Source organism: Drosophila ficusphila, unplaced genomic scaffold (genome assembly GCF_018152265.1).
Source record: "Drosophila ficusphila isolate 14025-0441.05 unplaced genomic scaffold, ASM1815226v1 contig_106, whole genome shotgun sequence".
Taxonomy (NCBI): domain Eukaryota; kingdom Metazoa; phylum Arthropoda; class Insecta; order Diptera; family Drosophilidae; genus Drosophila; species Drosophila ficusphila.
This window is the reverse complement of record NW_025063993.1, coordinates 7,084,794-7,111,418: the sequence shown is the minus strand read 5'-3', so window position 1 is coordinate 7,111,418 and position 26,625 is coordinate 7,084,794. Positions and strand designations below refer to the sequence as shown.

The window sequence follows — 26,625 nt, the reverse complement described above, 5'->3', positions numbered from 1 at the left end:
AGGATAAGGTCATCAAAGGGGTACTTGGCTCCTCGAAGTTCTCACACGATCGTCTAATTTATGCAAGGACACTGCAGAAGGACACTGCGATGCGACTGCGATGCGATTGCGATTGCTTTGCTTCGTGTTTCGTGGTTCGTGGCGTGAGTTCGAAGTTCCCAGAGGAGGAGGACAACCGGTCTGACCGGTCCATCTGGGTCCGAGTCGAAATCCGTGTCTTCGGTGACCACGATCCAGCGAGGTCTTCTGGTGAGAACTGCCATTAGATGGCCTTTGTCATCAACTGCCCGAACGGGTTGTCTGCCCTTAGATCTTTCTTAGGTGTCACTGGCATCTTGGTCCTTCGGCTTTGTAAGCTTTGCCAATTGCTCGGGGGTTAGCCATTGATTTATGCGCAAATAAAATTTGTTTACCTTCCAGTTGGCAGACATCGGTGTGACCTCAATTTGGGCATTTGTACTCTTGGAAACTAGAAAGGTGAAATAGAGTAGGGCAGCTTCAGAATAGGAGGCTATTCTGCGTTTTACAACTAGGATCATATATTCCGGCAGACAGTCTGCTCTCCCCTTTTATGAGAAATCAATCTCACAAAGTTGTGAATTATTTCTTAAGTTTTTTAGTCGTAACTTGAGGTAAAAGGTCTGTACAACAAAAAAGTTGACTGATTTTACAGCTGACACAACTAACCTAATTAACTAACTATATGTACCCATTCCAGGCGATTTAAAAAAAAAATAATAATTTTTTGGCCAATTTTCGCATTTTTTTACCTCACTATTTTTTGCAAAAAAAAAAAACGACAAAAAATTGCAATTTTACGTGGGATTCCGGTCGATACTACATTTTATTACGGGTTCAAGGGTGTATGACATTCCATATTCTGACTATTCTTTTTTGAGTAATATCTAAAATTCGGAGATTTTTGAGCAATACGATTTTTGGTATGGAATATTTTGACATTACTTCGCATAACTTTTTTTAAGGGGTACAATTTTTCAGCAAAAAATAAGAATCATTTGTAAACGTGCCAAAATTAGTTCACCTGTTAAACATCAATCTGTAATAAAGATTCAAGTCTGGACAAAAAAACAATTAAAAGTTTTTCGAAAATTTTAATTTAATATTCTAAATAAGAGAGTCGAACCTAAACGAATGACATCATCATCATACATAAAATAGAATAAGGTTATAATCTCGTGCCAATCGAGACTCGGCATATTTACAAACTACATGGACTTGCGGAACTTCGAGAGTGGTTCGAGAGGAGCCTTCGATCCGGTGATCCGGTGGTCCGGTGGCCTCCTACTGGTACTGGTGGTACTGCGGCTGCTGCTGGTGCTGGTGCTGGTGTGGCTGGTGCTGGTACTGCTGCTTGCTGGGACCGGAGCTGTACTCCTGCTGCGCCTTGTGGCCTCCGGCGCGGAGCAACTGCGTCACCGGCGGCGGAGTGGGGATCTTCACCACGATGTCGGTGGGCTCGCGGATCACCTCCGCCTTGAATCCCTCCTTGGGGTCGGCCGTGTACTTGACGGTGCGGATGAAGCCGTCGGAGTCCACCACCGAGTAGCTGCCCTTGATCACCGATCCGTCGCGGATCTCCTTGCGGTTCTGGTAGTTGGTGAACTCGTCGTCCTTCACGTCGAATCCGAACTGGTACGAGGAGTTTTGCTGAAGAGGTATTTAATAAAAAATTAGCAGCTGTGATAACTACATGGTAAAGATTTAATTCCAGAAAATTCAAGTTCTGTAACTGAGAAATTCTTTGCACTAAGCTCTTTGGAAAATAATGTTTAAATACATTAGAGCGAAAAACTTAAAAAAAAAATCATTTTTATAAAATCATTCGCATAAACTTATGTATTTTTGTTTTTGGTTATTGATTGAACAGGTTATTCGGTAATAAATAAATCAAAAATTGTTAAAAATTTAACCCCGTAATTTCTATGAGAAAATTATTGAAAGAAAAACTAACAAAAGAATTATTACAAAATTTCATAAAATAAATTGTATGGAAACTTTTCTTATTTTGATTAAACCAATTTTTAATTAACTAAGATCAAATCTCTGAGATATTTTTCTTGTACTTAATGAAGTTTATAAAATCGACATTTTGTAACACGATCATATTGATCTTATCTTAAGGTATTAATTTGCAATAGGAATTTCAAGTAATATAGATCACTCCGAGGGAAGGGGTTCGATGGGGACTTTAAATGCGTACTGCAACACGAAACTGACCCACATTCGTGGTTGTCCCAAAAAACGTGTCCAGACGGCGGTTACGTCATCATCGTCGCCGTCGCCATCGCCATCGCCATTGGCATCGGCATAGGCAAAGCCTCCGGTGCGCAGGCGCATGCGCGTAGGCTGCAGCTCCAAATCGCAGATCACGCACAAGTGAAAGTAATTTGGGGCCGCTTGCATATTTTAATGGTCCAAGCGCACGAAATCAAAGAGCCGTTCCAGCGGATCACACAATCGATCCGATCCGATCCGAACCAACTGCAACCGACGACTTGACGACTTATGCAACTGGGCGATGGAAGCACCACCCAGAAAAGCTCGAGGCGTTGGATAATTTATGCACAAGGTTGGCAAAAAACTGATTTCCCCCTGTTTTTTTCTGAGGATTCAAGACCTTCAGCGGAGCAAGACAATCGGATCGCAGACTATTGGCAACTGGGTTAAGGTAACCGCAAGAACGTGGCTCGAAGGCGTGACCATCGATCGATCCCTCGTTCTTTCTGCATGGAGCCTTTGGGCTCCACTGACGTGGCCCAAAAGAAAAAGCCAACACAGAGCACCCAGAGAACTGCAAGCCCGAAAAATGGAAAGGCAAAGCCAGTTTGCAAGCCGGTTCTAATGCGTGCAATGTCCAAATGCTGCTCATTGTTGTGGGAATTGGGCCTGAATTTAAGGCTCTTTGCGGCAGGGGAGCGGTTGCAGGGGATATGGGCCGCATTTGAAAGTGATTGTCTGGCGGAGAATGTAATTCCAGCGGCAGTGTCACTTTTGTGGCCATTAAAGGCAGAAAAAACAGAAGTGCATTTTTTACTGGTGATTCTCGTTTAACTGATCATGACAACCTGTTTGGGTATGCAGATTTTATAGGACTAGCCTCTAGAGAATATAGATCTACTTCAAATTATATTACCATATATATTTTAATTGTATTAAAATATTTATAGCTTAATAAGACTGGTTTATGCTGCCTGATTGCACTTTTAATTTACATAAAATTCCACTAACATTTTAAATGACTTGTAAATTTTTGAGTAGCCATCTTCCTACGACCATCCTGTCGTCGCCATCAATTTTAAGTGGCCAAAAAGATGACAGGCCATCTGGACACCGTAACCCCGTCTCGTTAGCCCGATTGCCGCATTAAGGCTGATGGATTATGGTCACTTCGGTAACGGATATTCGCCAGCTTCCGCATGCAAAGGCCATAAACAATCGCCGCTGGCTAAGTGGCCGAGCGGACCGGACCAGGAGCCCCGGAGTTCGGGCCAATGAACATGCACAATGCTGTGCACACATATGGCCATGGCCAAATCCACCAAATGCACCGGAGCCGCTGTTGCCGAGTGTGGTTAATGAACCCCGAGTCACAGTTCCCTCCCCCGTCGAACCGAACCATCTACCACACAATGCCATCGCATCGCATGCTTCAATTGTAATTATGTTGCTGTTGTACCACTAGATGTTGCTGTTGTACTAGTGGATGTTGCTGTTGTACTAGTGGATGTTGCTGTTGTAAGTGTTGCTGTTGCAGTTGTTGCTGCTGCTGCTGTTGCAGTGAAGCGAAAAGGAAAGTGCGCGAAAGCCCCACTCGAATGGGAGTTCAAACTCTAGCGGTGCACCGCAAAAAGGGGATCGACTTTGATATAAATATTTATATCGAAATAAGCATATTACATTTTTATAGGTTGCAGTTAATACTTTTTGGTTACCCCAATCATTTAAGATCTGTGTAAATTTTACTACATTTTGTAGGCGTAAAATTAATTACTTAACGATTATAAAAAGCCAACAGCTAAGATATAGCTTCTTGAAACTGGTTCAAACCTCTCCTTGCTAATATTTTTTATGGGTTCAGGCAAAACTAGTTAAAAATGCTTTTTAGATATCGAAAAGTAATTAATTATCCACTTTAAAGAGCGCATGCCATTAATGTTTTTTGTCATGAATCTTTCCTGAAAACGTTAGAAATTTGTTTTTTGTGCACTGCAAACTTACGTCATCGTATTCCTCCTCCTCCTGCTGCTGCTGCAGCGACAACTTGTGCTGTCCCTTGCCGAGGATCGAGGTGGAAGGAGCCTGGTACGAGGGCTGCTGGATCCTGCGAGGGGGTTGGGGGGCAGCTTGGGCAGGAGGGCGGTAGGCGGACTGCTGCGGCTGCGCTTGGTATTGCTAGTAGAAAATGATATGTCAATATGTTAGGAAAATATGTTAAGGGAATATGTAAAGAGAATATATTGATATAGTATTAAGGGGACAGTGATTAAGGGGTACCCCACCTGATAATCCCTGACAGCTGGCGCCACGTAGCCCTGCTGCTGCTGAGCCCGGATCTGCTCGGCCACCGTATCCTTCACCCTGATCTGCTGGCCAGCGTTCACGTACTGCTGCGTCTGCTCGGAGTTCTGCTCGTAAATGGGCGTGCCGTCGTGGGGCTGGGCCTGCTGCTGCTGCTGCTGGTGCTGCAGTTGCTGGTAGTACTGGCGCAAGTAGGCGGGGTCCACGCCCTGTTGTCCGCTGACAGCGCCGCAGAAAGCCAAAGTGGCCACCACAAGCAGGAATTGCATGTTGCTGCTGGATGTTGCTTACTGGATGTTGCTTACTGGATGTTGCTGCTGCTGTTGCTGTTGCTGCTGCGTTAGATCACAAATCACAGATCGAGGAGTCGCGGCGGACAAACTTAAACTCAAGCTCAAATTCAAACTCTAACTGAAACCTCGGCGGAGCCACAAATGTATCTGCGCTGGCTGCGGACCCAAATTGCACTTTTATATCGACAAACGCCGAGTGGCGGCTAGACGACGGCTCTCCCGCTCTCTTGGCCAAAAGGCGGCTCTCTTGGCTGATTTACAACAGCTGTTTTTGGGTGGCTGGAGCCTCCCAGCGCGGTTGTCACTTCCGTTCGAATCGCAGTTCCTCTACCCTCGACCTGGGCCATTGTTAAAGGTTTTTCCCTCTGATTTTGTTTTTTTTCTCTGTTTTTTTTTGTAACCCTACGTGATCTCGGCCAACAGCTGTTAACGTGGCCAACAGCGGCAGCTGATTAATACCCAAACAGGGGGGGGCGGTCGAAAACTTTCCCGAACTTGTCATCTGCAACTGCAACACCTATCGCTTCTGCGGTGTTGCAACACATTTTCAGCCAGCAATGCAATTGCATTGCCCACAAACGAATGTAAATTACATTGTGGTCTACTCCTCCGACATGAAAGTGCCTACAACTGATGGCTTGATGGCTGCTCGGCTCCCCATTAGATAATCATGCCCAATTAATTGCTCGGCTCTCGAAGAAGAGGTCAATGCGATTCGATGATTCGATGATGCGATGGGCCACACCCGAGTCAAAAATCGAACCCAGCAAGTGCAGAGCCGCCTCCATTGTCTGTGACCCAAATTGCTGCAAAGCGTTTTTCATTGGCGCTTAAACAGCAATCCATCCATCTGCGAATACCTATCCGTGTATCTGGAAATCTCGCGTTGCGTTTGCGTTGCGGTTGAATGGGTTCAAGCGATCTTCGATGTCGCCTATTGCCAAATCTTATTTCTTTCTGCACTCGCAGCCAAAGCCAAAGCCCTTTGCATACGATCTGGCATACAATCTGGCGTACGATCATGTGATCGTGTCATTAAACCTCGGTAAGTCCTCCTCCGAATTTGATATTTGAGTCGGCAATGCGATTACAATTGCCACAGAGCACGGAGCACAGAGCACGGAGCACACAGAGCTCTATTGTTGATGTTACAGTTGCCATACAATGCGCCCTGAATTTGCATCGATTTTGAATCGACAAGGTCGTTTCGGGGGAGTCGCAATCGGGGCGCAAATGGGGCTGACCGTTTAATGGGATCGCTCTGACATTGTAACCGCTCGAAACAAAAACAACGCTGCACAGAAAGAAAAACAATCGAAAGAAAAAGAGCCAGCCACATTTGTGGCTTACTTAGCCGTGAAGTGAAAGTACATTATGTGTGGCAGGCAATTGTTATGCACATTACACACGTACGCTCTCGAGTGACTTATTTCCATTCAAATTAAAGTCAAATTTATGGGTTCGCTCGCTTTGCGGCTCATGTGTGCATATAGTTTCAATATAAATACGTTTAATTGCCGGAATGATTGATGGAATAAGTGCAGATTTGCAGCGTCATGTTATGCAAAGATTTTCGGCTACTTTTTTCGCTTTTGGGTTGGGCTCCTACTTATGCTTTAAAAGAAGGCAGTCCGACAAAAGAGCTCGTCATATTCAAATCAGTGTGATACAATTACGTTTCCGTCGTGTTGAAATGTCCGATCCAAATTATATCACACATGAGATACGAATATCAGGTGCAAATACATTTAAATAACAGCTCAACTCATATCTTGTATCCAATCAAAATCACTTTTATTGATTAAAACATTCTTTATACCTATTACATTCCATGACTAGAATCACTCGCGATTAACACACCTGATGGCTGTTAACTTGAATCAGCATAACATAAACATAAACGTAAATCAAAGATTACTTTCCTTTTTTTATTTAATTAATTTATATTGGTTTTCTATTGCATATGGAGACAGTAAATAGGTCGGGGAGGCGGAGTTAATTTGTGTTTAATTTGTAGACATATCATAAATTTATTCGATTCCAATCGTTTACCAAACCAATTTTATCATTAAGCTTGTTAGTGGTTCACAATTCCTTGTCGTTCTTCACATAATTTATTGAGTAAGTTAAACAGAATTTCATAAAAATCCGCTATATATGTTAGGAGATAAACAACTGTGTTGGTGCCTGCAACTGCAGCAGATGTTGCTGGTGTCGATGTTGATGTTGCTGCCGTCGCTGTTGCTGTTGCTGCTGCAGTTTCTAGTACTCGGTGGCACCAATAACGCTGTACATGAGACGATTGAAGGAGCCGCTCTGGCGTATGTTCTCATCGTGGGTGTTTACCACCTGTCAACAATAAATAATCATTACTTAACATTCAGTTAACAGAGCTACTGTGCAAATACTCACATTGTACGGCGGCCGGGATACTGGCGCTGAAACTGGTTTCTGTAAGAGCATTCGGATGAAGTGAAAAGATAAGATCTTGTTTAGTAACTCTAACATATTCCAGCAATTTCGATTAGGAACTTTTCAAATGCAATCTCCAACTGTTATGAGCTTGAGTTAGATGTTATTCTAGGGTTAGAGTGCCAAAAAGATGTGTGCTTGTGACTCGGAAAATATACACAGATATGGGTTCAATGGATGTTTAGTGTAGTTCGATGCCAGCCAGTGATCGACCAAAAAACCAGGTTAGTAACACTACTTCGGCCCCGTTAGTCGTCGTTACAGCGCGTTAACATGCCGGCGACACACAGTCACTGTTGACTAACATTCGGTTGGTTCAACTGTACACGCTGTACATTAACACATTTACGCACAGAAAGAGAGACAGCGAGCGAGATAGAGGAACAGAGAGAGATAGATAGACTTTGTACAGGATGAGCTTTTGAGCGATCGAGCGATATTGTCGGATGCCTTCACATAGAGTTTGACTGAGGTCGGTTGATTCGATTTGATTGAGAGATAGAGGGATTTGCTTGATTTTCGAACGGTTGCGCACGATCTTACCTTTCCTGGAACCAATCTATTGGGCTGATAGACCTTAGTCTGCACAGGAATGGTCACCTCCTGTGGCGAGGACTGGCCATAGTTGCTGTAGCCGCCCTCCTCTTGGATGGCTCTGTAGGTTTCGCTGTTCCTGGGATCGTACTGGACAGTTTTCTTATAGCTGCTCGGTGGCAGTGGTCAGTGATTTTGATTCGGATTCAAATTCAGTATTCGGGGATTTGCATTGAGATCGTTGAAAGCGCCGTTGGTTTTATTTGTTTTTTTTTTTTATTTTGGTGTTATGCAAGTTTTTAACAGATTTATTTTTTTAAGTCGGTTTATTGTTGTTGGTTAATCGAGAATCATAAAGAATATATATTGGTTTGTTTTTGGTTTTTTTTTTTTTTTTTTTTTACATCGGTTGAGTAGCGTGAGACAGAGTAGTGAGAGAATAGAAAGAGAAAACAGGATGTGCACAAAATACGTTAGAATTATTTTGTTTTGTTGTAGTTGTAGTTTGTTGTTGCTGTTGTTGGTGGGCAATAGTGTGCTGCGTTGTCTTGGAACTGCACACTCCTCAAACGGATTGCGATTAATAGGAAACTCATTAACAAATTCCTTACGAGCTAGTTATTAAGAGTAATCAGAACAGAACTGCATAACAGGTGATTAATATATATATTATCGGATGAAGCCTTGAGATCGGGCGGGATTAGGTTGGTTAGTATTAGTTTGTGTGGTTAATACTGGATGGGTTGCGAGGGGCAAATAGGAACTTTGGGTGCTGTCTCTTCAACAGTTCGTAAATATAATTCAGCAAACGTCTTTTAATTTCGGATTAGTCTTATGGGGTCGGATTGGAAGGGCGGGGACTTTGAGCAGGGGTCTTGGAAGGGAAAAGGGGGGAGGGGGTAGGGGGGATTATCTCTTTGTCTAGTAGAATTGGGGGGAGTTTTTGGCTACTATTTCTTTGATCATTTGTTTTGTTGATAGAGTATTTGCAGTTGCTGCTGGCGTTGCTGTCGTTGTTGCTCTGCAAGTTGGTCTTTTTGCTTTTGTTGCTCCAGGATTTTACGTTTTTGTTCCAGGAAAGATAGATCGATGAAAATTCTAACATTAATCGTGCAGCTAAGTTCTAGATATATCGGAGTCTAAGAGCTAGAGTGGTATTGTCTAGGGTTCTAGTTGTAAGTATTGAATACAAGAACAGCACCTGACCTACCAGAGAAACCCCTTCCCGATGTTCCTGCGCCACCTTTGCCATACCCTTCAGATTGTAACTGCCCAAACAGGAAAGCCTCAAGACAAACAAACTTCGTTGGGGGTTTCGGTGAAGAGAGTTTCCAAAAGAACACGTATATATACAGTGGTAATTTCCATATCACAGACTCTGATCAAAGGAGCTTTTCGTTGCAACAGGATAAAGTGGGGTGAGATATATAGTATGGTAGGAAACACATATGATAAATAGACAGCAGAGCACATGCAATCGGGTTTTGAAATCGTGTCATGTTGTTTCTGTTGTTCTGACAAAGACATCGTATCTGGATTAACAAGACTATATAGTAGATCTTTAGTGAATGGGAGACAACAAGTCGGAGGGTTAGTCTGTACAGACAGGCGGGAAAAACACGGGAAAACATTCCTCATATTCAATTTGTCTCAAGGCAAGTTCAGGTTCAATCTCAAGTTCTTGCTCATGTGCTTTCCAAAATCAAGTGAGAAGGATTCAATCAAAGAACGAAATCAGGCTGTGCTCAAGAAATGAATTTACTTTTACCCGTTAAGTTTTGTTGGCAAAGGACGATGCAAAGGACTGTCCTTCAAGCGATTGCTGTCGCTTGTGGCGAAGCTACAACAATATACATAGAATATATAGGTATATATAGTGTGGTAAATATATATTTTACAGAGATCCGGCAGTAGGCAAGTAGTACGTACAACATCTATGGACTGGTTTTTGTTTTTTTCACGCGTTTGGTTGTGTGTTTGAATGTGTTTCTCATTTCGTGTGTGCTTCGGTTTAGTAAATTTCGTTTCGACTTGAATTTTGTGGCTTTGTGGGTTAGTGGATGTGGATTATGGCCGCGGCTAACCAGGAACCAATTTTTTTTTGGGTTATGCGGACCTTAGGCTACTCGTAACCGTGTTCGTGACTCGCTTTATTAGTTTCAAGCTACTAGGCGCATTTCGAGTGGCTCTCTCTCTGGCAAAAAGAAAAGCTGCATCAAAATTTCGAAGAGTTCTACGCAGATTTATTCAAAAAATGTCAATTCCAAAAGAAAGTTGCGTAAATAATAGGCGTAAATTTTCAATTTGACAAGCGTATTCCAAAGTTCGGATATTAGTGGTTTTTCATTGTATCGAGCTAAGCTTAAGAGTTTCCAAGTGGTAATTTCTGGGTGGCAACTTACGGAACTGTTGATCTGATGGTGTCCTCGATGTTGTGGTTGGAGTACAGGCCGATGGGCGAGTTGAATTGCTTGTGGAAGACCTGCGATTCGAGGAAATAATTTCGTTTAACATTTGGAGATCAAAAAGTATCTTTAAATAAATATAAATTTATTTGAATTAAAGTAATTAACTTGATAAAATATCTTTCTATTTAGTTCCAACAGTTTTTTGTTTTAAAACTTTTCAGACTCATATTTATTTATAACGGCAAAACACCAAGTATTCGATTGGAAAGGTCGCTAACACCCACAAATTTTAAATTTGGATAAATAAAAACACGATTACCATGTGAACATAAATAATGCAATAAAAATATACATGTTTGGAAATTCATGATAAGACAATCATATCACATATCATATCATAATGGAGTTTTTAAGTTTGGATTGTTTTTAAATTTTTAAATTTTGAATAAGATACAATACAATACGATACGATACATCACTATGGATACTGGAAAAATCCACATAAAATGTAGAAAACCCCCTCTTTTTTTTTGTAATTTCCCATCTATTGTATTTTAGATTCCCAAGTTCCCAAGAGGGTATCCCCTCCCCTACTTACACGGCCAGTGTCGGCATCGGAACCGACCACCTTGTGCAGCATGGTGTCGGCCACGCGCTGCTTCATGATACTGTCATGGTAGTCGTGTCCTGGGTGGGCGCGCACAGCCGGGTTGGGGTAGTGCCTCAAGTAGGACTCTGTCGTGGGCGCGTCCTTCTTCACTTTGGCGCCGGGCAGGACCAGCGGAGTTGTTCGGTAGGGCTGTAAGAACGGAACCACACCACACGTGATCAGTCAAGATTAACGACTTTGTTTACGCCAAAATGGAGCACACACACGCACACACCCATTTTGGCAGCCGCTGTGGCAAATGAATAATATAAATAAATCAACAAACGATTAGCAGAGTTTGGTAGCTTCTAGAAATCCTCTGATCTTCGCCCACTGTGCTTGGTCTTCGCCGTTCGAGGCTGTGTGTGTGCATCAATTTTATATAGCGAAAATTCCATTTTATGTGCGCCCGTTTATATACTTTAAAAATATCCCACCGTCGAAGCAAATATTTTTAGGCGCTTACGTAAGCGTGTTCAACGTCCAGCGTTCTGAATTTTTCTATCTGCCGTTGAACAATTTTATTTTTACCAGGCAGTCTTCAAGCGAGTGTGTAAGTAATTCAATATAGGCGGACGGCCGATTTAAATGTTGTAACTAAGCGCGCCTACTCGATAGACGATAGTCCAATCTGGGCCAGGGTTGCCAGATGGCCAGACCTGGCTTGAACAGCTGTTGCTCGGGGCGAATGGCAAATTAGTTTTGCGCGCTTTTTTAACTGTGACTGCCAGCTGGGATTTCTAACACACGACGCGGCTTTATTAACTAATATTTAGTAACAACTAATTGCTGATTAATCCAACAAACGCTTAAATGGCTGCCGTACGCCGCTCCACGCGATTGAGCAGCATCAGCAAGGCCGCGGTTGCCTCGCCTCTGCCGCAGTCGACGCAGACGCCGCGTCGCTCGGAAGTTTGGAAACGCAGGCAGCCGAAAAAAGCAATTGTCGATAGCGACGACGAGGAGGAGGTGACCCATGACCTGACCAACAGCCCCGTTTCAGAGAACAACGAGAACCGGAACCTGCTCAACAAGATGGAGAAGGCCACAAGACGCAGGATTTCACAGGTGCAGGCTCAGCTGCAAGTGGAGCACCCAAAGACGCCACGCAGCACCAAGAAAACAGCCCAATCAGCTGCTGATTTACGGGCGAAAAGAGAGCAGGAGAACCTTGAGGCCACCATTATATTCCTGGATAGTGATGAGGATTCGGAGGAGGACCCTCTGCATGGATCCCCACCCAAGCAAAGGAAGTTGCAGCCTCTGCCGCAGCACTTGATTAGTCCTTCGCGACTGTTGGATAGGCTGAGCATCGACGAACGCCAGGAGGAGGCGGATAACAAGACTCAAAAGAAGCATGTTGAGCAAGTGAAAAAGGCAGAGGCCAAGGAGCACAAGGAAGTGCATACAAAGCTGCTGGAAAGGCAGGAGGATCCATTAGCTTTGCACACAGAGAAACCCCCTTGTTAAACATCAGGAGAAGACTTCAACCAAGCAGCAGGAGAAATCCCCTCCCAAGCAGCAAGACAAACTGCCCACCAATCAACTGAGAAAAACCTCTACCAAAGAAGAAATCCACCCGGAAACTTTACCCTCACCTTCCCGCAACAAATACCAAAACGCCAGACGAGTGCTAAACAGCGCTGAAACCCAAAATTTGCCAGGCAGAGAGGCTCAGCTTCAGGAGCTGCGAGAATTCTTCAGCAGCCACTTGGAGACCCAGACCTCCGGCAGCCTTTATGTATCGGGACAACCAGGAACGGGAAAGACTGCCTGCCTATCACTACTGCTCCGAGATCCCGACTTCTCCAAGCGACTGCAGCGAGTCTACATCAACTGCACCAGCATTGCCAGCGTGGGAGCCGTTTACAAGAAGCTGTGTGCTGAGCTCCAGCTAAAAGTGAGCGGCCGCACTGAAAGAGATCATCTGGAGGCCATACAACGTCATCTGAGAACGGCCAAACAAATGCTGTTGCTTGTGCTGGACGAGATTGATCAGCTGTGCACCAGCAGGCAGGAGGTTTTGTACACCATCTTCGAGTGGCCCGCTTTGCCTGGCTCCAGGATACTCCTAGTTGGCATCGCCAACAGCTTGGATCTCACGGATCGTGCGCTGATGCGACTGAATGCCAGGTGCGAACTCAAGCCCAGGCTGATGCACTTTCCTCCCTACACAAAGCAGCAGATCGTGGAGATCTTCAAGTCGCGTCTGGCGGAGGCGGAGGTGCTGGACGTCTTTCCGCCCGTAACACTGCAACTGCTGGCCGCCAAGGTGAGTGCGATCAGCGGGGATGTGCGAAGAGCACTGGACATTGGACGACGGGTGGTGGAGATTGCGGTGCAGCAGAAGCGCGACGGTGAAAAGGAGTTCAACATGAATGCACTGAACCTGGAGGGCAAGGAGGCAGTGGAGGCCAAAGAAAAGCAAGGTAAGTTACTTTATTTGTTATATGTATAAGAAAAATCTAATAAACAAAACCTTTTTGCTCTAACTTCAGACACTCTTAAGCCCGTGCAGGTCACCCAAGTGGTTTCTGTGCTGAACAAAGTCTATGGAGCCTCGCAAAATCTAGAGGAGGACATTGAGGCTTCCTTTCCCCTCCAGCAGAAGCTGATGCTGTGCACCCTGGTGCTGATGCTGCGCAACGAACGCAACAAGGACATCAGCATGGGCCGCCTGCACGAGGTCTACAGGCGGGTGTGCGCCAAACGCAACATACTGGCCCTGGACCAAGCCGAGTTCACGGGCACCGTGGACCTGGTGGAGACCCGCGGCATCCTGCGCATCATGCGCAAAAAGGAGCCCCGCCTGCACAAGGTGCTGCTGCAGTGGGACGAGGAGGAGGTGCACGCGGCACTGAGCGACAAGCAGCTGATCGCCTCGATACTCAGCGACACCTCCTGCCTGGGCAAGTGACGATCTGGACGATTACCTCTAGGAAATTGGTGTGCCGCTGGTTAATTGCGCACTTCTCTCATTTTCATTCACCTTGGGGACGAACGTATATGTATAAGAATACTTTTTGACGCTAAATTTAAAACCCGTGGCTGGCGCAAGCACTCAAATATTTTGAAATATCATTTGGGGGTCACTTTCGACATTTTGCTCTGACTTTTAATCGAATCGAATCTTTGGGATTTTATGTTTGTAATAAATTTAAGTAAATGGTGCGCCCATCATCTATTTCTAATCCGATCCGTTGACCAATAAGCTCTAGACAATTTCCTGTTAGCCATAAGAAAATAAGAATAAATTATGTAGTTCTGCAATCCACGAAATGCAAAAGTGAAACCATTTCCACTTTCGCTGCGCCACAAGTTTTGATCATGGGTCGTGCCAAAAGTTGTGAAAACCGTAGGGAAAGTCTGCCATTGTTTTTGGTTGGGCTTTTCGAATTGTTCGAGACAAATTAACACCAGTGCTGGTGATTTCGTGTGGGTTTGTTGGCCATCTCGACATGAAATTAATTTCTTCTATAATCATTTTGTTTATTTATTTGCTGGCTTATTGTTGTTTTTCCTGCGCTCTCTGCTCTAAAAATATCCCCCCGTTTGGGTGGTATGAATTACATTGAGCACAGCACAGAAAGAGCGCAATGAAAAATATGTTTCAAAAACTCTGGTTGCCTTTCGACGCGTATTGACGAAAGGCGAACAAATGTTTGAATAATAAGCTATATGCAGAGAGGCGGAGAGAACCGACAGCCTGCCAGATATATGCACGAATATACCTATAGCTCTGCTATATGGCGTTCTATTTTCCCTCTTAATTATGTATTTCTGAGGGAAAAGTAAGGCGAAAACCTCGGAAAATACACACGTCGGTTGTTTTTGGCATTTGTATTTGAACTTGAATTCCAAGAGCAAATGTTTGACGGTAAAGGTGAAATGTTTCATCTGGATTTTGACCATGTTCGCGTACTTAGACGTCTGACAGGCAGAAGGAACCTGTCCAGAAATCGTTGTTTATAAGTGCGTGAAAAATTAATTAAATCACAGCATGAGAAGTGTTCAGCTTTGCATAAATATTGTTTAATCCAGAAACAAGTGGATTTATCTAGAAAAAATTTCCATAGGTCTGCAGCCATTTAAATAATAAATTATAAATTATATATATTATCACACACTTTTATTTCGGATATGAGAGTATTTTGACTTTGGTATTCATTAAAATTGTATTTTTTTATGGGATATTTAAGTTTGATTAGTTGTTCACTGGTTCGCTTACTTGGTATTGAATGCACTCATTAAGGTCTGGCTGCTCCTTGTAGTAGACAGGGGATCCGTTTTTGAACTGAACGTACTCCATTTTTGAAATGTGTGTTTAATTTAAACTCCTTCGTTGGGCAGAATTCAAACAAAATAGAAACGGAAAATATTATAGCCAGGGACAGTTACGTAATGGAAGATCACGTCAGTTTTGATTCTTGATTACTTTCAATTATGCTTTTGATCTTTGGTATATGGTACTTTATTGGTAACTTGCTTTTTCGACACGTTTAAATCAACGCTGCAGCTGGTGAGATCGAAGATCGTTTCACGAGGATTCACTACAAAAAGGATGCTCGAGCTCGAGTCTTATTTGTTGTTTATTTTTCAATATTCCGAACGCAACTGATTTGAAAATTTTCAAATGCTGGCGAATTATTGCTATTCCGACTGCGCGGAATTCCAATTTTTCTATATAGCGATCTCGGTATTGGTTGGAGAGTGTCTGTCTGTGTACAGATATATAGAAAAGTGAGTGCTGACGGTCAGAGGCCGTTCGACCCACGCACCCATACCAACTTGTGCGAGATCCTATGTATTTCAGAGAGAGAGGAGATTTTTTTAAAATATACAAAATATGTTTTTGTGCAAATAGCTTGTTCACCGAGCGTAAACTCGAGCAACAACAAACACAGCGCATAAACTTGGACTTGGTGTGATCTATATTTTTTTCTTCGCTTCGCCCACGCGCCATTTGCCCACCCCACCCCCAATATGGCCCCCCATCGGATGTTGTTGTTTGTCCTGCCGTCCCAGTCGAGAATTATTCACATATAACATCTCGCTTATATGTTTTAATTGCCGCTTTTGTGGAGCAATTTCACATACCATTTTTTTCACATTTCGAAAATTAGGCACAAATATTTATCGGACTCGAGGTTATTGTTTCGACCGAATGCGAAAACACTCATCTGTAAATCGCAACGCCAAAAAATAGAAAAATATCTCACAGATTCGCAGCTGTAATATTGATTTGCTCAGATGGTTTTTGGCCGATTTCCACTGACACTGATCGTTGGTAATTGCCAGTGGTTCGCAGATTTGTCAACGATTTATGACAGTTCCAAAGATACCAGCACCGAAAGACATCTCGTCATAATTGGCATTGGCATTCTGTATTTTTGTTGGCTGCCATAAGCAATTGACATTGGATCAGGGCATTGGGCATATCTTTTGATGTTGCGGCTCCAAAACTACACGAGCAGGTGTAATTAGCCCTGAAAGGCCGTTGGAACATTTCAAGTTCGATGGAAGATCCAAGAAACACATAATTTACATTTTGTTATGGTGTTTTGCCCACTGCGAAGGCTGCAGTTCATTTGACTATAAAATTTGGCTGGGATTCTTATACACAAAGAGAATATTCTCTTAATTGAATTTGTAATATTGTTCACTGCTGCACTTCCAATCCATAGTCAACTTGCAATTGTTTCGAAATTAGCTTACATTTTTAGAAATGTTTCTTTAGAATTTCAACTTTGAATTGTTGCAGATTTAATATTAGGAGAATGAGATTTCAAATGTATTATTTTTTGTGTATGTTGAAAAGAAAACGATCCATAAACAATCCGACTGATGGGTTTTTGAGGTATCTTGTGCCTCTAACAAAGCGAAATAAAGAACACAAATAGAACGCATTCAAGGTACATATTAACCATAAATTAGTCGAAGTAAAGTACAATAACCCCCGAAAGATAATGCTGAGAATAGAGAAACTCTCATTCAGGGAGGTCACCTGTTCTGGAACCTATTTCTAGACACCTTTTCTCACTTCTGTATGACAAATCATCACACATTAAAAACATATAGTCGAGCACCTTGATTTTTATTTCGGTGCCGCATTGGCAAACAAAGTTGCGACCTTGGCAAGTGTCTTGATTCATTAGCGGCGTCATCTTGGAGGGGGTGGTGCTTTCATTGGCATTGCCACAAAATCACAAGGTGGGACAGACAGTGGATCAAAATCTCCGCCTTCCACCCCTTGCTCACCTGCCCAAAAATAGCTGGGCAATGTTTTCTTGTTTATTTGCGTCTTTGCCTCTTGGCATTTTCCGAAGACTCTTATTTTTGGGGGCGGTCAGCTCACTGTTACAGCTTCTGACTTGTTTTTGTTTGATTTCAGGCCAATTTCCACCTGCACACTGCGTCACTGGGCCTTTTCCTGGTAAACGCCCCCACATCCTCGATCTATACACTTGGCTATATTTAGCGGATGTAAGCGGCGGAACCTTGACCATCAACATCGCTATCTGCTGATGTCAGCACATTAGCCTGTTCAAATTACAAAAAATTTTGAGTTTTCTACATTTTACATAGGGTTATACATGCATAATTTCAATATTTACATACACGGAGATTGAAATCAGGACACAACACTAGAACATTTTTGCTTTGTGTATGAACAGTTTGCGTTATTAAAACATAAAAATGTACGACTTTACACGTATATAGCCGAAAAGTATGCTACTATCCGTTGACAGAAAAACATTTAAATTATTTAATTAAATTAATTAAACATCGGGGTCCAACTAAGCAATTTGTATACATTTTTCTTGACACACTTTCAATTTTCTAAATATTTATAAGTTAGGAAATCTTTGCATACTTTTCCGTTTATATTCAATTTATGCCAATTTTGTAAAACTTTTGAGAAATATGTTTGACATTCTACGAATCTTAAACGAACACGAATGAAAAAGTTTTAAATAAACCTAATTCTCAACAAAGTTTGTGACGTTAAGCCCTCACTCACCTGGTTAACGATGGCAGCCTGCTCCTCATCCACATCCTGTTGATGGTCGCGAGTTGGCTTGGGCGAAAACACAGAAGAAGGCACTTCATATCCACCAGATGAGTTTAGTTGGGGGAACACGGTCTGTGGAAGTGTGTCCACTGGCAACTGCAAGGCCCTCTCAAAGTGACTGGGTCCGGGCAAAAAGGCGATGGACCACGACGCGGCAATAATTCCGGACTTGCTGGAGGCAAAGTGGAATTGCTCCGTGATCCAGGTCCAGCCTCCTGAGTGCCGCTCTGCGTGTAGGCGATTTTGTTGTCCCTGAAAATTGTTGTAATAAGTATTGGTTTTCCATAAAAATAATACCAATATAAAGCAAAGATGAGTTCAATCATGTTTCTTTAAAGGAATTTCCTAAAATAGGAAAACAAAAATCCTTACAACTTTAAAAATTTGGTTCATATCCTGTTGCAGTGGCGTAGATAGGGGGGGGGATCAGGGGGATCAATCCCCCCCTTGGGTCTGAGAATTATAAGATGATAACATCGAATTTTTTCCAGGCATGTGTTTTAATGTAAGCATAACATTTTTGAAGCGCCAATATTTATTTTGTCTCAATGTGCAATACGGCAATTAATGGTAAAACTCTCAAAATTGAAAAAGAAACACACATTCTGAGTCATATCCCCCCCCATATCAAAAAGCTATCTACGCCACTGTCCTGTTGATACGTTTTTATTTCAAAACAACGCTTATGATAGGTTTTCTAAATAATAATTTTTAACAATATTTTCAAAAATGTGAAAATTTTCAAAATATTTAATATAATAAAATTTAAGATAGATTAAGGCATCTTGTGGTTTAATGACCCATTTATAATAAAAGCATTAGAAATTCCTACCGTAAGTTTTGTCCAAAAATATTTGTAACAAAGTTTCCTTATTCCTTATTGTAATGAAACATATTGAACTGATCCCTGATCCCGCGATTCTGTTTATAAACACGGATTTCCTGGCTCACCTGTGCACCACCAGGCGGATCTCGTTGCCAGCACCGCGGAACAGCTGCTGTGCATCCGCATGACTCAGGTCGCGTGCATCGTACTCGCCGATCTTCGAGATGATATCGCCGCGCAGAAGCTCCCCGTGCGATGGGCTGCCCACTTGCACCTGCAACACGGGCGGAAAAAAGGGGAGGGAAGGTCATTTCACACACAGGCACACACACAATTTAGGGTCCGACCGCCCGGTTGCCACCTTGACACAGATTTATGGGTGCCTAAATAGATGCAGACAGAATTATGATCGCCAGATTCTGTGTTTACATCGCAAACAGAAAGATCTCTAATGCAAAAAAACGGGCAGAAAAAGTGGGAATATTCTTGGTCTATTTTGTTGCGCCTCAATTAGTTTTACTGGCGTCGCGTTTTGGCACCCGATGCAGTATTTATTGTTGATTTTTATTTTTTTCTCGCTGAATCTTTTGCTGTGCCCGTTTCACTATTTTGATTTGTTGTTGTTTATTTGGGCGCTGAGAACAAAGCGGAGCGGGGCACAAAGGCCAAATCGCTTTTCCTCCGCCGTTGCGAATGTGCATCATTTTGATGAATGGACCACAAGCGACCACAAGGCGACAAAGAGTGGCGGCGGCATATCTCTGGTTACATAAGGCTCGTTAACGCCTTACCCTGGTGATAATTAGCGGCGTGTCCAGATCGTTGCCGCCCACCAATCGGATGCCCCAGGGCGTGGACTGTCCATCGCGCAGCAGGATAACCGCGAACTCGTGCAACTTGGGACTCATCCTGAAGCGGTAATCCTTCACTGCAATCACAGGCTCATCCAATCGCGGGCACTTTCCCGTAAAATGTTGTTTGTTTGTTTATCTGGCCTGCGAGGCGCAGGCAGCGCGAAATTGCAGTCCGTTAAGCGTTTTGTTCGATCGCAAAGCTGCTCAAGTACTAATTTTAAAATACAATTCGTATTCCTTTTTGCAGCAGCAGCAGAATCTTGGTATACCACGAGTACACTGCGCCACAAATCGTTATATATATATGTATATACAACTTATATCCGCCGGCAAGCGGAGACTACATGCTGAGAAACATGAATTCGATTGGCGAATCCTAATCGCTAAATGGGTTTCCTACGAAGAGTACTCCGAGTTTCTCTGAGAGCTTGTTGCATATTCGAGAATAAAGTGGGAGTGCGGATTTTGTTTATCTACTTAAAATGTATATTCCACGCAAGACAACAAGGCGTATACTTCATAAGTTGTTACAGATCAAATTACATTCGATTAGTAGATTGCTGAATAAGAAACATAAATAATTTACTTAAACATTAAATAAAATTTACCCAATGAATTTAATTGCAACTATATACCTAGTTATATTTATTAATTACCAACACCTGTAGAGCATTCAAGAATCACCTTTAATCCAACTCTTTTCCCCATTGCTCCCATTGTTTAATTCGACGTGTGCCCTGCATTTCTAGCATTCTGCATTTCGTTGGCAACGTTTTAGGACAGCACTTGATCCAGTTGCAAGTTGACCCTGAGGAAATGAATGCCACATGTCATCATCTAGGCGAGCGTTTTGATGAACATGTCTGTTGTTGGGGGAAAAATCAAGTATCTAGGCATCTGTTTTTTTTCGACGCTTTCAGCCATTTTATTAGTGTTCTTTGCCAGACTTGTTTGCCCAGCGATGAGGCAAGCGAGAGAGTGTAATTAAATTTATTTACTGAGCCGATACAAACACAATAGCAAGAAATTCGCCACTGTTGCCCAATTTAAACAGACTAATCATAACAGATTTTTAGTGCATTAGTCAATGGAAAAGTCTACGCTGAACATGACGTATAAGCAATAAGCAATGTGCATGGGTCAACGGTTGAAGGACATTGGATTGTTTTAAACATTAACGTCTGCCTCTCGTTTTTGGCAAGAATTTTACTTTTTACAGCGGAAAAATTTTTCCTGCCTGTCCGCTTTCCGCTGATATAGAGAATATATGGTTGGTTTGCCATTTAATTTTTCATTTTATATATTCTGTTTTCGGCACTGTTTTGGCTGGTTCTTGAAATGTTTTTACTTATTCGGCATGAATTGTTTTCATTTCATTTTCCGTTGGAATTTGTGTAATGTTTTTGTAAGACTCTCACCAAAGATCAGCCTTGAGTTTGTTCTAAATCATTTGAAAACCAATACCGATTGCATTGCGAATTGCGTCAATTTTGTGGCCATGGAAAAGTGGATACCATCCATCTTTTTGGCCAAAAAGTGCAGCAGTGGCCAATTAATTAGATTTGGCTTGACAAATTTACGAGCCGCCAGGGGCGAAATGTTATTGAACTGATTTCTGAGTCGGCCTGGCCTGCCTGGTGTGTGAATTGGGGCCACAAACACGAGCACACGCGCGCGATGATTGACAAGCCGAGTGATTTTGGGGGTATTTCTCTTGTTTTCTGGGCTCTTGGACTCACCCCCACATTTGGTTCGTCGGCGAAGTGGACGCGTTTCTTTAGACCGCTGCTGCTGCGCCTTCGGCAAGGGGGCGGCATTCGCGGGGAGGCGGGATTTGGGGGTGCAAGCGGGCGGTACGATGATGGCAACTGGTAACCGGGCACCTTCCAAAAAGCCGGTCGATTGTATGACGCGGACGCCGTTGATCTGCTGGTCGTCATTGCTGGCCAGCGACTAGCGTAAACAAAAGAAATGCTCCGCACATTCAGAAATGTGCGCTAAATTCTACTATTCGAACGCGTCTGCTCGCGACTGCGTGTGTGTGTTCACTACTAGGCAATTGAAAAATCAAATAAAACCAGGCGAAAAGTCAGAGGAAATGAGCGCAAAATAAATATTAATCACTCGAAAGGTGCGCGGATGAGAGAGACATCAATGCGAAAGATGAATGGGCTCCTGTTAAAAAAGGTACACCTTCTATGATATCATAGCATATCTTAATGGTTTCCAAAACAAACATATTTTCACTAAGATAGGGAATTCAAAAATTGGCGCTTAATAGCAGCATGGGCAGCACTGACTGCGAATCTATAATACTCGATCTGGCTACACATAAATTTTACAAAAAACATTAAAAAAAAACTTAAAATAAAAAAAAAAAAATTTTAAAGGACTAATTAAAAAAATTTTAAATTAACAACCAAAACCTTACACAAATTTATAAAAATAAATATTATTTATTTGCTTACTTTTTATATTTATTTTTAAATTTTGTAGGGCTATTATTTTACAAGATAAAAATACGGCAATTTTTGGGTTTCCCCTTAAATAAACAGGTTTGACTATCATTGCTAGTCTTCCAGATATCGATAGACACACCAATTAATCGATACTTGATGGTACCATCTGTTTCCATCTTTAGTGTTTTGTTGTGTTTCTTTATCTCCGAATTTCTCCCTGCGTTTTAAGAAGATAAAGGCTTAATTAAACCCGCATGTGGGACCCCGCATGGACCCAACGGAACCCCGCCCACATATAGAAACAAAATGTCAATTTTCAAAGCACGGTTTGTAGTCCCAAAAAATATACTAATTGGAACATAAACAATGACTTTCTCTACCCAATTCGCAGAGTCAAGGAATTTGAGGATGTTTTGTCTCCGCCACAGGATGTGATTGACCTTAAAGAACTCAGAAGACTGGCTTTTAGTGGTTGGATAAATTTGTATACTCTTAGGAACCCCTAATAACTACAGCCTAAACAATCCACAGGTGTGCCCGATGTTCAGAGTTTTCGAGCTCTCAGCTGGAAAATTCTGTTGGGCTATTTGGGACCCAGGCGCAGCAGTTGGACATCAACTTTGGCTCAGAAGCGAGCTCTGTATAAGCAATTCATAGAAGAGCTAGTCCTGCCACCTGGACACTCGATAAACGGAGACGAAGCCGCCGGAGGAGATGGGGACAAAGTCGATTCGGGGGGCGTTGGCCTGCAAGATCATCCGCTGAGCGAGGGACCCGAAAGTGCGTGGAACACCTTTTTCAACGACAACGAGTTCCTACTGCAGATCGACAAGGATGTGCGACGCCTGTGTCCCGACATATCCTTCTTCCAGCAGCCCACCGAGTATCCCTGCGAGATTGTGGTCCACAGCAAAGGGGAACACGGACGACGGCTTCACGAACGGGTGGTTCCCGCCGTGCTCAGCTCAGCTAATGTGGAACGCAAGGGCCTGGGCATGACCAAGGTGAGTTACAGACCGGTTGAGTGCTAGACAATAAGCTCAGAATATGTTGTATATTATGCATACCATTTGGACTTTAGCAGCAAGTAAGTGAGCCCACATAAACTCGAATCGAAACTAATTAGTTCATTGCTTCTCACAGATAAATCTCATCACTAAGCGCTCTGTGGAGAACTATGCGGCCATGGAGGAGGGTCAGGAGGCCCATTGGGAGGTTGTGCAACGCATTTTGTTCATCTACGCCAAACTGAATCCCGGCCAGGGATATGTCCAGGGCATGAATGAGATCGTGGGACCCATCTACTACGTAATGGCCTCCGATCCGGATCTCTCGTATCGCGCTCACGCCGAAGCTGATTGCTTCTTCTGTTTCACCGCCTTGATGAGTGAGATTCGTGACTTTTTCATCAAAACCCTGGACGATGCGGAAGGTGGCATCAAGTTTATGATGGCCAGACTATCGAATATGCTAAAATCCAAGGACCTGAACATATACGAGCTGCTGAAGAGCCAGGAACTGCATCCGCAGTACTACAGCTTCAGGTGGCTCACTCTGCTCCTCTCGCAGGAGTTTCCACTGCCGGATGTTCTGCGTATTTGGGATTCCGTGTTTGCGGACGAGCAGCGCTTCGATTTTCTCATTAAAATATGCTGTTCAATGATATTGTAGGGTAACCTTTTTTCTCTTAAGAGCCGAGACCTAATTTTCGATATTTTCAGAATCCAAAGGGAAGCCATTTTGGAGAACGACTTTGCCTCGAATGTTAAACTGTTACAGAACTATCCCCCAATCGATATTAACGTTGTGATTACTCATGCCAGATCGCTGGCGTAGCAGACTTCTAAGAGAATACATCCAAATGCCCAAATGCTTGCAAAGCCCCCTAAAGTTTGTCGGTTATCAGTACCAAGCAATCAACTACATTCTATTTAGCTCCAATCTTTGAAACGCACCTTTACAGGAAATCCAATAAGTATACACCTATTGTTACTTTTTTATATGACTTATAATTTGTACGTCATTAATAAACGAAATAATTTTAACATTTTGTGGTCCCAATTAGATAAAAGTCTGAACGTTAAAGAAGTCATAGATTGGTCAGTCGTTAAAAGAACACCGATGTACGTGTGGCATCGTCTGATAAACTGTAAAACACCGTTGGAACGATCACTTGTTGATCTTGGGAGCCGTATCCTTGCAAATCGATTGCGCTATGAATTCGATGAGTGTCCTCGTTGGCCGACCTGCCATGCCCTGTCGCAGATACTCGAACTCGTCGCCACGGGTGATCATCACATTCGTGGCGTCCTGGGAAGAACCGTGTTACTTTTTCGAATACCTTATTTATGAAACTGGAACTTACAATATGCATCCATTGACCGCAGGGCACGAATTCCCGCAGGAAGGCGGCGGCCTTGCAGGGACGACCTCCACGGCCGATGCCGTAGTTCTGGACATCACTGCGTCCGCCGGCACGGACCGCCTTGCTGTAGTAGTTCCACAGCGGGAAGCGCCACACACGATCGCCAGTGTGCATACTGGCGTGCTTGATCTGCTGCCACAGGATCTCCGAGTTGGTGAACACACCACAGGCCGCCTCATCTAACGCCTGGCGCATGTATCCCGAGCACGTGCCAATATCAATAATGCACTTCGGACAGAAGTTCTGCCCGTAAAGCAGGGCATCCGCCAGCACGAGCACATCCTCGTGGTCCGTGCACTGGACCTCGATGGTCTTGCCGTTCATCGACTTAACCATGTCTCCCGGTCGGAAGGAGTTGCAACCGATCACGTTCTCGCACAGAGGGATTAGACCGCGGATGTTCACCTGAAAGCAGGAGAATTAAAACAAACTATGTAACCTACTTTATGATGACTTACTGGTAACCTAAGTCCAGCCACAGCCCGACATGTGGCCACTACCACCGCCGCTCCCGTCATGTCGCCACGCATGTGGAAGAGCTCATACTTCTCCTTGAGGCAAAGGCCACCCGCATCGTAGGTCACGCCTTGGCCAACCAGAACAATGGGACGTTCTTCAGCGCAGGTTCCATAGTAGCTTAGTTCCAGGAAGATGGGTGGTTCGCAGGAGGCCTTGCCCACCGCCAGGAAGGCGTGCATCGACTGGCTCTCCGCCCAGCCCTCGACCTTGACCTCCACATTCACGCCGGATTTGCAGAGCACCTCGACGACATTCTGGGCAAAGGCAGTGGGGGTCAAAAGGTTGGAAGGCATCTCCTGTAATTGACGGGTCAGGTTTTGCGCGGCAGCCTTTTGCAGCCCAATGCGCCATCCTTCGATGTCACAGATCTCGTCCTTGGTGGCAAACAGGTCAATGGAAGGCACCGATATCCGGCGCTTGGGATCCCGCAGCTCCTGGTAGATCCAGATGCCGAGGGCAGCGCCCTCCGCCGCAGACTCCGCGTGCCCACAGTTCTCCACCTCAATGCGATCGGTGTCCAACTCTGCTAGGATGCGACAGGCATCGGCCACCGAGCGCCGGATGGCCTCCTTCTGCTCGTCGAGCACCTCGTAGGGATTGTAGCCGAGGCACTCCTTGCCCAGCCCGATGACCGCCACCGCCGAGTAGTAGGGCACCCGCTCGGGCTCCACGGCGAACAGGAGGCGGGTCTCGCCCCGCTTGGGCATGGGTCCAGACATCCTCAGCACCTCCAGCAGCCGGCCGTGCGTCTTCTGCACGTTGTACCGCCAGCCGGTGGGCGTCAGGATGCCGGCGTCGTTCTTGTCCTCCTCGTCGGCGTAGACCCCAATGACGAGGCCGCGCGACGGGGGATCCGCGCAGATCTCCATCTGCTGCAGCTGCAGCATCTGGTTGATCGCCTGCGAGGCGTACCTGCGGTGGCGGATCACCTCCGGACGACGGATCACGAGGCCGCAGGCCCGGGACAATGCTTTGCGCGATAACCGAAACATTTTGCTTTAAGTTGAACTAAAAACTTTGATCAATGCAAAAGGATAGTTTGTTTGACTGAAAACTTGCACTTCGATTGGCTGCGCCGTTCAAAAATGTCATAGAATTTTTTCAACCAAGATTAGCAAAAAATGTGTACGTGTTCAACCTCGAAACGAATAAAAATGATACTGAGCTCGTTCTATGGATGTGGCACCCCGACAAGGCACTGACAGAAGAGTCCAACGGTTGCTAGATCCTCGAGATATAAGACTTCAGTGCTTGAGAGTACACCTAAAAATAAAAATAATGTTTGGCGTTATAATTTCATTCCCGTTATTATCGATCCTTCTTACGGAAGCTATTCAATATTGTGGTCCGATCCGGCCCGTTCCGACTTATATAGTGCATGCAATAACTGCACAATTTTTCGAAAAGATTCGTAGAGATACCATTAAAACTAAAGGACAAGCTTACATATAAATATAATATAAAGGCGGCCAAACGTAAATGTCTAGTTGGTTTCAGATGGCTATGCTAATCAAGAATATATACTTATGGGGTCTTAGGTGTCTCCTTCATTGGGTTACAAACTCCCATCAGAAC

The 26,625-nt window shown here is 43.9% G+C and overlaps 5 protein-coding genes across 6 annotated transcripts; 2 read left to right on the top strand and 3 right to left on the bottom strand.

Annotated features, from left to right (window-relative positions):
• Positions 1–1,092: 1,092 nt before the first annotated feature.
• On the bottom strand, positions 1,093–5,001 carry LOC108089069 (myb-like protein Q). Its single transcript, XM_017187177.2, has 3 exons — positions 4,521–5,001; positions 4,240–4,413; positions 1,093–1,668 (listed from the first exon to the last, which is right to left on the bottom strand). Exons 1-3 carry the CDS (start codon positions 4,806–4,808, stop codon positions 1,303–1,305), a joined length of 828 nt encoding a protein of 275 aa, XP_017042666.1. The 5' UTR covers positions 4,809–5,001; the 3' UTR covers positions 1,093–1,302.
• A 1,601-nt stretch (positions 5,002–6,602) lies between these two features.
• Positions 6,603–19,860, bottom strand: LOC108089026. The gene is given in 10 exon segments (XM_017187113.2): positions 6,603–7,181; positions 7,245–7,283; positions 7,848–8,007; positions 9,607–9,678; positions 10,241–10,320; positions 10,845–11,045; positions 17,917–18,098; positions 18,101–18,219; positions 18,919–19,067; positions 19,585–19,860. Coding segments are annotated over 10 exon segments (1,206 nt in total). The 5' UTR covers positions 19,702–19,860; the 3' UTR covers positions 6,603–7,094.
• LOC108089025 (cell division control protein 6 homolog) lies at positions 11,589–14,174 on the top strand. Its single transcript, XM_017187110.2, is given in 3 exon segments — positions 11,589–12,359; positions 12,361–13,324; positions 13,394–14,174. Coding segments are annotated over 3 exon segments (2,034 nt in total). The 5' UTR covers positions 11,589–11,708; the 3' UTR covers positions 13,813–14,174.
• A 2,412-nt stretch (positions 19,861–22,272) lies between the features above and the next one.
• LOC108089053 (TBC1 domain family member 13) lies at positions 22,273–24,151 on the top strand. Of its 2 annotated transcripts, XM_017187161.1 has the most exons (6): positions 22,273–22,432; positions 22,498–22,577; positions 22,638–23,110; positions 23,188–23,193; positions 23,250–23,773; positions 23,828–24,151. In XM_017187161.1, exons 1-6 carry the CDS (start codon positions 22,413–22,415, stop codon positions 23,940–23,942), a joined length of 1,218 nt encoding a protein of 405 aa, XP_017042650.1. In that variant the 5' UTR covers positions 22,273–22,412; the 3' UTR covers positions 23,943–24,151. The 2 variants fall into 2 exon arrangements, with proteins under 2 accessions (XP_017042650.1, XP_017042651.1); XM_017187162.1 differs by lacking the exon at positions 23,188–23,193 and having other exon boundaries at positions 22,274–22,432.
• On the bottom strand, positions 24,096–26,222 carry LOC108089052 (cytosol aminopeptidase-like). The gene is made up of 3 exons (XM_017187160.1): positions 24,990–26,222; positions 24,472–24,936; positions 24,096–24,416 (listed from the first exon to the last, which is right to left on the bottom strand). Exons 1-3 carry the CDS (start codon positions 26,040–26,042, stop codon positions 24,276–24,278), a joined length of 1,659 nt encoding a protein of 552 aa, XP_017042649.1. The 5' UTR covers positions 26,043–26,222; the 3' UTR covers positions 24,096–24,275.
• Positions 26,223–26,625: the final 403 nt, after the last annotated feature.

What these genes read in the sequence shown, in the direction of transcription:
- LOC108089069 (XM_017187177.2), bottom strand. Translation starts at nt 4,808, where the DNA reads ATGCAATTCCTGCTTGTGGTGGCCACTTTGGCTTTCTGCGGCGCTGTC. An exon ending in CAGCTGTCAGGGATTATCAG is followed by an intron (nt 4,414 to 4,520) that starts GTGGGGTACCCC and finishes ATTTTCTACTAG; the next exon opens with CAATACCAAGCGCAGCCGCA. An exon ending in AGGAGGAGGAATACGATGAC is followed by an intron (nt 1,669 to 4,239) that starts GTAAGTTTGCAG and finishes ATACCTCTTCAG; the next exon opens with CAAAACTCCTCGTACCAGTT.
- LOC108089053 (XM_017187161.1), top strand. Translation starts at nt 22,413, where the DNA reads ATGTCAATTTTCAAAGCACG. An exon ending in ATGTCAATTTTCAAAGCACG is followed by an intron (nt 22,433 to 22,497) that starts GTTTGTAGTCCC and finishes CCCAATTCGCAG; the next exon opens with AGTCAAGGAATTTGAGGATG. An exon ending in CAGAAGACTGGCTTTTAGTG is followed by an intron (nt 22,578 to 22,637) that starts GTTGGATAAATT and finishes AACAATCCACAG; the next exon opens with GTGTGCCCGATGTTCAGAGT.
- LOC108089052 (XM_017187160.1), bottom strand. Translation starts at nt 26,042, where the DNA reads ATGTTTCGGTTATCGCGCAAAGCATTGTCCCGGGCCTGCGGCCTCGTG. An exon ending in TGGCTGGACTTAGGTTACCA is followed by an intron (nt 24,937 to 24,989) that starts GTAAGTCATCAT and finishes TCCTGCTTTCAG; the next exon opens with GTGAACATCCGCGGTCTAAT. An exon ending in GCGGTCAATGGATGCATATT is followed by an intron (nt 24,417 to 24,471) that starts GTAAGTTCCAGT and finishes GGTTCTTCCCAG; the next exon opens with GACGCCACGAATGTGATGAT.